Genomic DNA, 11,643 nt, shown 5'->3' on the forward strand with positions numbered 1-11,643 from the left:
GTGGAGGGGCTGTGAGGAGTGAGGACTGTTGTGGCCCCAGCCTTGGAGCTCTGAATCTGCTGGGGTGCAGCTGGGGGCTCCAGGACCCTCCGGTGGCCCCCTTGCCTGTCCTCTCAGTTTCCTCTCCCCATGGTTGGGGGCCGCCCCGGGGCTCTATGGGTCTGCCCCTCCCACCAACCTCTGCATCCCTCACGGGCATCACAGCTGAGGCTGTAGCCCAGAGAGATCAATAGCCAAGTTTACCTGGGCTCGGACATCTATGCCCCACGCCCACACTGGACGCGGGGTGACCCGCACACGACTCAGAAGTGGACTTGGCCCCAAAAGGCGTCCCTTGGAGAGCTGTGGGAAGCAGTGGCCCAAGGGATAAAAAAACAAAAACAAAAAGGATGGGGGTGGGCAGGAGGGCTGGGGATGCTTGAGGAGGGGGCAGCGACACCCGGACTTCTGGACCGACGACATAAGGATAGCCCCGTCACACTCCGCTGAGGTCCCTATGGACCACCCCAGGCGCTTCTGTGTCCGGAGCGGATGGGGTGGGACTGGCAAAAGCGGGAGGGTGTGGCGAGGGGCGGTGCCTCCAGGAGCCAGGACAGCCTGGTGGGCGGGGCTTAAGGGACCCTCCCTCCTCAACCTCGGATCTTGGCAGACAATCACAGTGCCCGATCCGCTGGGTCAGCCAGGCACACGGCCCGGGCGGTCTCCGCTCTCCCCACGGCGGGAGGCTCCCCAGTCAGGATGATACAAAATCTCTTTATTGGTCATTTTCTGAAAGTCGTACCTCCTGGCGGACCGCCGGGATGGGATGTACAAAGCGGGCGACAACGCTCGGCCCAGGCTTGTAGCCAAGAGCTGGGGCGGGACTGGGTGGGGAGAGAGAGGGTGGTCCCTGCCCCGGGGCTGGGGCCGGGGAGGGGGTCGTGGAGAGCCGCCGCTGGAGTCGGAGCAGGGTTTCGACCGTGCAGTCTCTCGAACCCTGGTCCTGGCCAAGGGGTCTCAAGGCCCCACTCCACCTTGGAGGGGGCTGCGGGGCGGATCCCGAGCTGCTGGTGGCCCCGGACTCGGGGAGGGGCGTTCCTGAATCGGGCGCGCAGAGGATGCTTCCAGAAGTTGGTGCGGAGTCTGAGGGACCCGACATGAGACGCGTTCAACCGTGGCCCGCGATCAGGCTCGGCCGCTCACTGCTCCTCCGGCCCATCGCCTCCCAGCGCCTGTTCGTAGGGGCAGGGCCGGCGGAAGAGAGCAGCTGGTTCGGGGCCGGGCCCTGGCCCCGCTGGCGGCGCCTCCTCCTCCGCGCAGTCCCCCCGGCCGCCGCCGCCGCCGCGCTCGCCCTCCGCATCGCTCTCATCCGAGTTCTCCTCCTCCAGGTAGCGGTAGCCGCGCACCTTGTGCTGGGGCCGCGGGATGCGGGGCTGGCGCGGGATCGCGCCCCGCCGCAGCTTCTGCTCCATCCACAGGTACGAGCCCGCGGCCGCCACCAGCGTCACCAGCAGCACGGTCAGCTTAGCCTGGGGGCACAGACAGGGATGCAGGGTGCCCGCCGGCCGCCGGGCCCGGGCCCTGCCGCCCAGCCCTTCGCACGGATAGGCCCGCTCCCATCCGGGGCTCAGAGGCCGCAGCTCCTCTGCCGTCCTTCCCTCCTCCTGGGAACAGCCCCGCCATCGATATTTCCTGGGCACCTCCTGCCCGCAAGGCTCAAACCCCAGCTGTGTCCCTTACGGTCACCCTATCTTTCCGGGCCTGGGTTCCCCTCACAGCAATGATAATCCCTTTGCCTCACAGGGTAGATGTGAAGGAGTTGATGTGAAGGGAAGCCTGGCCCTCCCTTTCCAGGGCATAGATTACTCTGTTCCTTACACATGAGGATTGTAAGTAATGTTTCTTAGAGGTTTTGACTGTAACATGCAGTCAGAAACAATTTTACATCATAACTCAGTACACACACACATATTCACATGCATACTCCGTGCTATTTCTTATTCTATTTCATTTTTTAAAAAGTTGGCTGGGGGACTTCTCTGGTGGCTCAGTGGTTAAAAATCTGCCTGCCAAGGCAGGAGACACGGGTTCGATCCCTGGTCCAGGAAGATCCGACATGCCTCGGAGCAACTAAGGCTATGAGCCACAACTACTGAGCCTGTGCTTTAGAACCCGTGAGCCACAACTATTGAGCTCACGTGCCTAGAGCCCGTGCTCTGCAACAAGAGAAGCCACTGCATTGAGAAGACTGCGCACCACCAAAGAGTAGCCTCCGCTCTCCGCAACTAAAGAAAGCCCATGCGCAGCAAGGAAGACCCAAAGCAGCCTAAAAATAAAAATAATTTTTTAAAAAAGGTTTAAAAGCAAAGTTAGCCGGACCTGCTAAACTGACCCATCAGTGGGTGAGAGCAGAGCATGGGGACCCCTGAGGGCCAGGAAGGCATCCAGCTCAGAGCCCAACACCTAGTGAACAGGTTACCAAACTACCCACAAGGTGGCTAGGATGTGCCCACAAGGAGAGAGCAAACTGTGAATCCCTTCAGAGACAGGTAAACTGAGGCGGGCAGGAGGTGAAGCAGTAATAAGCCAGTGAAGGGTGTGGGGCCATCCAGTGGGCTTGCCCTTGGGCCTGGCCCTTGGGGGCCTGGCAGTGGTGCCCTTCAGAGGCTGTGAGGCCAGGGCAGGCAGGCAGAAAGCATCTGTTGTCTAAGGGGTCGAGTGGGGAGGTGGCCCTTACCTTCATGGGGGCCTCACCTTCATGGGCAGGCTTGAGCCCAAGTAGACTGTGAAGATGGCCACGGCCTGCCACCAGTGGTAGATGGTGAAGATGAAGTCTTGCCTCTCCTTGTCCTCGTAAAGGATTCCCAGGAGTGCTGCAGGCGGGCAGGACAGGGAAGAAAGGGGAGAGGTGCCAGTTGGGGCCCACAGCTGCTCTTCTCCCACCGGTGACCCCCAGATGCCCTGCTCTGGTCCCAGCCCTTGGCAGGAGTGCCCAGAAAGCCACTGTAAACCCATCCTGGCTTGTCCCCTAGTGGACACCCTGGTTATCACGCTGCCTGGGAGCTGAGCAGAGGCTGGAGCAGTGAGCCCCCCTGCTGGGATGCAATGGGCCTGCTCTGAGAGCCATACGTGGCTTCAAAAGTGAAGCTCTATGCGCAGTCACAACCTGTCCTCTCCCGCAGTCATATCCTGTCCTCTCCCGCAGTCACATCCTGTCCTCTCCCAGACCCCAGGCGTGTAGTGCCAAGACTGCAGGGGCTGTTTCACCTTACCCAGGGCTCAGGGAGAGCAAAACGCTGTAGCAACAAGTTTTCTGCAAATCAAACCTGAAGTTGGGAGGGAAGGAATTTGTTTCCCAAAGCATCCTCCCCAGGGTGGGCAGAACGAGCATGGGACAGGGAATCAGGAGACTCAGATTCCACTCTCAGGACTGAAAGGTGGAGAGAGTTGGGACGGAGGTGTGGATTCAGATGTTGCTGTGTGGGTGATCAGGGTAAAGCAACTCCCCAGAGCCATGTTTCTGATCTGTAAAATGGGATGACACATGTATGCTGCGTGCTGTGAGGTTTTAATGCGAGAAAGCCTGCACAGCACCTGGCAAACTGTACCGTCGCCAGCCACTCAGGACATTGACACTCCCATCCTGAGGTCCTGCAGTGCGACTATACTCCATGGGGGTGCTGTGAAGGGACTCGGAACCCGCCTCCCCACCCGGGGAGGAACGTAAGAGGAGGCAGGAAGCAGAGCTGGGCAGAAGAGGATGCCAGGATCTGGCCCACGTCCAAACATGTCATGGGCTCAAGGTCCAGAGGCAAAACAGCCAAGACAGTGTGGTCCAGGGCGTGGGGCTCCATCCCCTATGGCAGATATAGTATCTGACTCCCTCTGTCAGATGGTGGGTGCTGGGGTTGCCTGTACATCCTCTGCCCTGCCTGCAGCAGGCATGACCTCCACCATGCCATACAGCACCAGCCCATCAGAACAGATGCCCATGTGGGAGACCCAAATGGCTGCACCCATGTGTACCAGCTGCATGTTACTGGCATACGCTCACTTGTGAGCAGAGAGCATCAGACAGCTGAACTCTGTCCCAACCCCTCGTGTCCGTGAGCAGGGCCCCATGCCTGTGCCCTCACCCCAGCAGCCTAGACTTAGGGGGCCTGGACTCCGCTACTCCGCAGACTTGGGTTGCCATTTTACAGGCTCTTCTCCATAAAGAGGCCGTATCTGCACTTACTCCCTGGGGTGTGGACAGGGCCACCTGCTGTGTCCCATGCTCCCTGGGGCACAGACCCTGACATCTACTTCCAGTGTCATGAAAATGATGCCAAGGTGGGTCCTGTCCCCGGTATGAAATGAGGCATCCCCAGTGTGTTTTTCACACTGTCCCCACGAGGTGTCCACAGAGCCCCACACCCAGCCCCTGGAGCCACAGGATGTCACCCCGACTCCCATGCCTGCCCTGGGATCCACGGGATGTCCATGGCATGCGACTCCATACCCGCCTCGAGGGTGTCCACAGTCCCCCTCATGTGTCCTTGCAGTGTCCCTGGGACTTCCCTCCACCCCTCGAGTGTGCACCTACCTCCACCAAGTGCACAGGACCCCGTGACAGCACTCCAGTGTGTCCATCGACCCCATGTCTGTCCCTGGGATGTCTGTGCTCCCCACCACTGCCCTGAGGTAGCCACAGGGTCCCCTGCCCAGCCATCCAGGGCCCACGGCTATACTCACTGCTAAGCCCAGTCTTGTTGAGAGCGCTGCCCACACCCCAGAGCACAGCTGCTGCATAGAGGATCCAGATGTGTTGCAGGACCCGGGGCGCGGGCGCCCAGAAAAAGAGGCTGAGAGTGAGCAGCAGATGCAGGCCAGCCCCGGCCACCAGGGGCACTGGGCGTGGCAGCCACAGCCCCAGCAGGCCCAGGGCCGAGGAGGCCGAGGCGCCGAGGCTATAAGCCACGAGGAGGTACGCCAGGCGTTCCAGCCCCACTGAGCACACGCCATAGCCCTGGAGGGACAGGGGTGAGAGCTGGAGGTCAAGGGTGAGAGCTGGAGGTCCCGGGTGAGGGCTGGAGGTCAGCTGGCCCAGGCTCTGGCCCTCCCCACGAGGTCTCAGTTCAGGACACATCCTACCCTCTGCAGGCCACCTCGGGGCCAACTTCCTCCGAGGCTTGCAGGAAGGTTCCCCAGGGGCAGCCAGTGAGAAAATGCTTGGACAGTGTCCCCAGACACCAAGGCTGAAACCCTCGTGGAACCAAACACTTTATGGGCGTTCTCCCATCTCAACGGGGTAACTCCTCTGGAAGTGAGCATCCTCGTTGGACACTTCGCAGATGAGGAAACAGGCTGAGAGAGGTGCAAGTAACTCTCCCAAGGTAGAGGCGGGATGCGGAAAGAGAGGGAAAGGAAAGTGGGAGGGGAATATCTGGGGCTACAATTTTCGCCCAATTGTATCTGCGGGGAATTGGTTCCAGGACACTCCCCGCCCCAGTCTCCCACCCACCCCCCATCGCCCCGCCCCCTGCCGATACCAAAACATGTAGGTGCTCAGGTCCCTTGTATAAAACGGGGTAGTACAGTGGGCCCTCCGGTTCCACATCTGCAGAGGCTCAACTGTACCTGTCCACACTTATACATATAAATTCAAAACTTTTTCGTTGCTTATCTGAAATTCATATTTAACGGAGGGCGTGTAATCGTATCTCGCAGCCCTCTGAAGGCTGCACTTACCAGGGCCAGACCAGTGCAGGCAAAGAGCACCTCGAAGCCGCTGTAGATAAAGAAGGGCACGAGGTGGCGCAGGCGGAAGTCGCGCACGTGCTTGAAGGGCAGCTGGAAGATGTTGCCCCAGCCCACGCTGCGCAGGTCGATCTCCTCCGTGGGCCGGTACGCCGCGCCGCACAGGCCCAGCACCTACAGGCGAGGTGCTGGAGGTGAGGGAGGGTACGGGAATCCGGGCCTCCTGGCCCCGCCCCCTGAATCTAGCCCCGCCCCCAGCCCCAACCCCGCCCCCAAACAAACCCACAGATGGGCCTCCCAGCCCCGCCTCCAGCCCGAAGCCACGCCCTAGTCACGCCCCCAACGCCTTAGTTCTGCCTCCCGGTCCTGCCCCAGGTTGGAACAGCACCTTCGGACCCTCAACCCGTGATTCCGCCCTTGTCACAGCCAGTCCTCTAGGACCCTGTCTCCAGCCCTACCCCCAGACGAGGCCTGGACCCCCCTCTCACCGGCCTCGGGGATTCCAACTCCTCTCTCAGTCCGCAGGCATCGGCCACACCTCCGAGCCTCAAGCCCAGCTCCTAGGTTCAGGCCCCCTCCCCAGGACTCAGCCCCGACTCCCTCCCGACTCTGACCAAGCCTCCAAGGCGACATCCGCGACCCCAGCCCGCACTCCTCTCTGCCCGCCACGGTCCCCCAGACCTGACCCGCCACGCCCCCATCCCGGGCCGCACCAGCAGCATGGCCAGGAAGGCCACGGCCATGAGCACGCTCTCCACCACAATGAGGTTTCGGCTCCTCGGCAGCGTCCGCAGAACCGTCTTGTTGAAGCCGCTGAGGATGCCCCTGCTGTTAGTGCCTGGGGCGGGGGGAGGACAACGTGAGGCAGGGAGCAGGGCACACTGTCAACTCAGCCACAAAGAAATGCAGCAAAGCAGGTGGAGGAGGGGAGGGGGGTTAGAGGGGATGGGCGAGGCCAGTGCTTGCAAAGGCAGGGTTCCTTTGGGAAGCACTGTGGAGGTGAGGGCCACTGGGGCTGAAAGCGCCTCTCCCCTCTTCCTGCCCTATTGCCCTGAGGCTGCGGTGGAAGCCAGTCCATCTCCCATCTCCATACATTCTTAGCCCTGTATTGAGGGTATACTGGGCCCTGAGCGATCCCACAGGCAGCCTCAGCCAGATGGCACCTCCTCCAGACAGCCTTCCCTGATGCACCCCAGCCCCACCCCAGGCTGGTCAGATGTCCTAAGGACAAGGCCCTGTGCCTCGGTCATCAGAGCTGTAGGAGACTAGGCTCTCAGCCCTGAACCCTGTGAGCGAGGGCATTCTTTCTGCCCTTGCGGGCCCAGTGTCTGCTGGATGACTCAATGGGGGAGGTGAGCAGACCTTAGCAACCCCACCCCCATGAGCACTAACCGCAGTTCTTCACACTGTACAGCGTGTGGTTCAGGTCATACAGGTAGTGGTTCAGGAAGTAGATCATGGGCAGCTGGGCGCAGGCGAAGCTCAGCTGTGGGCAGAAGGTCAGCTTGGATCAGGCTTGGGGCATGGAACCAGGCAAAGAGCACAGACATGATCTGGGCACAGCCTTGGGGGGAAAGGGGCCCTCCCACCTCTGGGGGGCAGCCTGGTGGAGGGGGGGGTGCCCAACGCAGGAGGACTTCCTCCTGGTCAGAGCTGTGGACAGGGAGGGAATGAGGTCTCTGTTGCCAGAGGTGAGCAAGTACGCGCTGGCTCCAGTTGGGACTAGAGGGCTGAAAAGACTGTAGAATGGGCTCCAATATGTGATGCTGGGCCTGGAATACCCCACCCCCAGTGTCTCCATACATAGCACTCACGTGGAAGAAGCTGTAGAAGATGGCTTGGAAGACCAGGAGATAGGGTGCATGGGAGCCCCGAGGTGGGCGCTGCTGCGGGCCCTGCTCATCCTGCTCCTTGTAGTGGGAGTACTCATAGTATTTCTGGGCCATCCTGGACCACAAAGGAGAGAAGGATCTCCTCAGCCCAACCTCTGCCAGATGCCTCCACTTCCTGCACCCGGGCTTACGGGCTGGCCAGCCCTTGTCTCACGCGTGGGGAAACCGAGGCCCAGAGGGCAGATGGGTCCAAGGTCCCCCAGCCAAGGTGGGCAATACAGCAGAGGCTCTGCCAGGTCTCCGGTCTCCCACCCCGCTGCCCACCAGGCTCACCTGGTGATGTAGTTGCCCATGGAGGCCCAAAGAGGCACGATGGCCATGCCCAGGGCCACGGCTGAGGGCACAAGCGTGTAGTAGCGCTCCCAGTAGTTGGTGGAGACGAAGAGGGCATAGATGCCCACGGCCAGAAACATCATCCACTTGGTGCCAAAAAACCTGCGGGCAGTAGGAAGGATGCTGGCACCACGGGCCTGTCCAGAGTGCTGGGGCCCCAAAGCTGAGCGGCCACAACTCCAGGTTCCAGCTCCCGAGGCTGTGTGAGGTGGGGAGAGACCCCTGGCCTTGGAGTCGAGGGCCCTAAGATAGAGCCTCAGCGATACGGACTCACTGGTGGCCTCAGGTGAGCCACTGTAGCTACACACCTGTAATGTGGGCTCTGCGCCCACCTCGAGCCTCTCATGGCCATTGCAGGGATGGAGGAGATGAAGCGGGGAGAGGGTGCCATGGGTCAGCGGCCGATGGGCACATGCAGCTCTCATCTGTGTTCTGGGCTGACTTGCCAGCCCCCCTTCTTCACCCACACGCAGGACCCAGGCCAACGTCCGAGGGACTTGCCCCAAGCTGGGTCGAGGGAACTGAGGAGAAGGGAGAGGAACCCTGGCGCCCCTTCCTCTCTGCACTTTGCCCTTTCAGTCCATTGTGGTCACCTGGGAAGTTTCCTCCTTACCTGGCTCCTAGAACAGCCTCACGGGGTCAGGGAAAGTCACCATGTTAGCGGGTTGGGGGGTGGGGGGGTTGATGAGTGACAGGATAAGGGCCCATTCAGGGCAGGGAGGTTGACCAGGCCAGGAATCACCATTTCCATCCTTGGATTGGTTTTGTTTTGGTTTTTGTTTGTTTGGGGTCTTCGAGCTCATCATTTCCTTTGCTTGTCTGAGTTTACAGGAAGCTCCAAGCTTAATGACTCTGGTTTTCTGATACAATTATTTTCTCTTCTACTACAGCGTCCTGGTCCTTTAATTACCCTTATCTTGCCATATAATAAACAGACAGGCAGCCTCCTCTGATCTATTTGGGGAAAGCGCCGAAACTGCACTGTACCTTCTGAAACAGCAAAAAAAGTAAAAATACTAACACTCATTTCCGGTGAGACTGTGGTTTCAAAAATGACACACACAGCCAGTGGTCGTGCAGATGGCACAGCCCTTTGGAAAGTCAGCCCGGTAGTTTGGGTGGGGGTGGGGGGTGGGGGGAGAGATGGGGAGGTGGGGGGTGGGGAGAGGGGTGCGGGGTGGGGAGAGGGGTGCAGGGTGGCGGGGGGGGCCAAGCATTGGGTTTGGAGTCATTGCCTGGGTTCAAATCTTCAGTCTTCTAATTGCTGCCTGTGGGAATGGGTTCAACCTCTTGGTCTCCCCATGTCTAAGATTAGAGCACCCACCTTGGATTGTAGGGAATGTGATACGCTTATAAAGTGCTCAGCACATAGGAAATGAAATGAGTTCGCCGTTAATAATAGTGATAGGTTTCAAGAGCAACAAAGCCTTTTATGTGCTTCTGACCTAGTAAGGGCAGCTCTGAGAGATTATCCTAGGAGGCTCTCTTTCTTTCCTTCTTCCTCCCTTCCTCCCTCCCATCCTTTCTTTCGCTGGAGCACGGGGCAGGCTCTGTCTCTCTTTCTTTCTTCAATTTTAAGATGCGGAAACAGCCAGAAGCACAAAGATAACAATGGAAGAAAGGAGAGGGAGCCACAGCTCAGTGTCCCCACGTCTGCACAAGATGCTAACATCACAAAAATCCTCACTGTGAAGCAGGCCAAGATGTGTGCAGTGAAAAGAAAGCAAAAGTGACATTGCACGTGTGCGCACGTGTGCACACACACGCCTGCACTCCAGTTGACAAGGACAGGCACGTTATCCATGCATGTCGGTGGGACAACAGAGTTAGCAGATTGCCTGGAGGGCTTGGAAGGGGTTTTTTTTCTTTTTTTTTTTTCTGATTTCAGTTATGATTCTAATGTTGTTTGTGCCATTGTGATAAAAGTTTGGGGGATTGTTTTTGTTTTGGAAAGATGGGGGAACCCATCCAACGTGTCCGCTAATCTCTGGGTTTCATCTGAGCACAGACCTACCGCCTGGCAGTAAGGTACTTGTAGGGGGCATTTTTGCCCTGGCCCGGAGGCTGCACCAGATGTCACTAAGGCTCAGGTCTGGAGCAGACCCCCTGGGGCACCTGCCCAGCCATGCGCTTTTCAGTGAGCAATGTCCCTCAACACTGCCACCGCTGATTGGGCCTGAGCTGCATCCCCGGGCTTTGCTGGCTGACCAGATTCTCTCCAGAAACTCCGCAGCCCTGACCTCAAAAGGTCATGGTGGCTCCAGGCCACAAAGGAGGGCACGAGGATGACACCACGTGTGATATGGGCAAGCTGAGGGAAGGAGCCTGAGTGAATTTCTGTGGCTTGAAACCCAAGGTGCCTTGGGGCAAAGCTCTTGTTTCTTCCCCAAACCTGGGTTTCACCCCCTCTCTCTCACACCTCCAGGTAGGCAAGGCCTCTCCCCACCCTCCCCCCAAGAACACCCGGGGCAGCTGGAGACCCCATGTCCAACAGCCCTTGCACCCCTCAAGATCGGGGATACAGTCAAGCCCTGATAGGGACAGCAGCGTCGCACCTGATGAGCACAGGTGTGTAGAGCAGGGCCGCGATGGGGGTCACGTTGATACCCATCAGCATCTTGCTGTCGATGTCCGGCAGCCCCATGTTGCCGTACTTCACCTCCCGGTAGGTCTCATCGTAGTGCAGAATCAGCTGCATTTGCAGGAGGCCTGGGGACAGGGAGCAGGCATGGAGCCGGCCACCAAGCAGAGGCTGGAGCGCAAGCCTGGCAGAGAGCTCCAGCCACCAAAGGGACCCCCGATTGGTTCCAATGCCCACGAGGACAGAGCAGAGCCCAGGCTGGGCCAAGCAACCTACCTGTGGCCGCGACAGCGACTTGATGCCAGGCCCGCCCCCCACCTGCCCCATCTTTCCGCCGGCCACTTGGACCCCAGGCAGTAGACCCGCCCAGGGCGCCCAGGCTCCGCCCACGCACCCACGAAGGCTGTGGCTGGGCCCCGGGGACACTGCACAGTCCCCCCATGTCGGGAGGCCGCAGCTGCAGCGGCGAGGGCGCAGACGGAGAAGTGAAAGAGGAAGGGAGGCCCGCTGGCCCCAAGGTTTCTCTTTCCCTGAGAAATCTCAGGTCTGGGGTGCGGGGGCTGGGTGGCCGGGCCCGGGGCGGAACAGCGTGGCCGGGGGCCCAGGCCGCCGATCGGCGGGGCGCCCCGCGGGCCACCTACCCAGGTAGACGCCGTAGGTGAGCATGCCGCCCGCGCTGGCCGCCAGCACGTTCTTGAGAACGCCGAGCCTCTTGCGGCGGTAGTAGCGGCGCTCCTCCTCCTCCTCGTTGTAGTTGGGGTACGCGCCCACCAGCTCGTCCAGCTGCGGGGCACCAGGGCGCTCGCACCCGGCCGCGGCATCCTCGGGGCCCCGCGTCCCCCCCGGGCCCCCGCCCCGGGGCCGCGTCCCACCCCCGCGGGGGAGACCCCGGCCCTCCCGGTCCCCGCGCCGCCGCGCCAGCCCCGTCCCCGCTCACCGGGGCCTCGGGCCCGTCGGGACCCCCGAGCTGGTCCTCATCGCCCTGCGGACCCGCGGCCCCCGCCACCGGGTAGAGAGGCGGCTCCGCCTCCATGGCCGGACCCGCCGGAGGACTCTCTCCCCGGAGTCCCGGCAGCGGGCCACTTCCTCCGGGCGCTGGGGCTGCCGCGCCCCGCCCCG

General features: G+C 60.6%; 1 protein-coding gene across 5 annotated transcripts; it reads right to left on the reverse strand.

Annotated features, from left to right (window-relative positions):
• Positions 1-734: 734 nt before the first annotated feature.
• On the reverse strand, positions 735-11,643 carry UNC93B1 (unc-93 homolog B1, TLR signaling regulator). 5 transcript variants are annotated; one of them, XM_057729466.1, is made up of 11 exons: positions 11,462-11,643; positions 11,166-11,307; positions 10,499-10,652; positions 7,884-8,045; positions 7,533-7,665; positions 7,111-7,204; positions 6,432-6,556; positions 5,710-5,892; positions 4,714-4,987; positions 2,734-2,852; positions 735-1,508 (listed from the first exon to the last, which is right to left on the reverse strand). In XM_057729466.1, the coding sequence occupies exons 1-11, from the start codon at positions 11,555-11,557 to the stop codon at positions 1,179-1,181; spliced, it is 1,812 nt and encodes a 603-aa protein (XP_057585449.1). In that variant the 5' UTR covers positions 11,558-11,643; the 3' UTR covers positions 735-1,178. The 5 variants fall into 5 exon arrangements, with proteins under 5 accessions (XP_057585449.1, XP_057585450.1, XP_057585453.1 ...); XM_057729470.1 differs by having other exon boundaries at positions 1,372-1,508; positions 6,432-6,546; XM_057729471.1 differs by having other exon boundaries at positions 1,378-1,508; positions 2,717-2,852; positions 6,432-6,546.

Source organism: Hippopotamus amphibius, chromosome 3, assembly GCF_030028045.1.
Source record: "Hippopotamus amphibius kiboko isolate mHipAmp2 chromosome 3, mHipAmp2.hap2, whole genome shotgun sequence".
Taxonomy (NCBI): Eukaryota; Metazoa; Chordata; class Mammalia; order Artiodactyla; family Hippopotamidae; genus Hippopotamus; species Hippopotamus amphibius.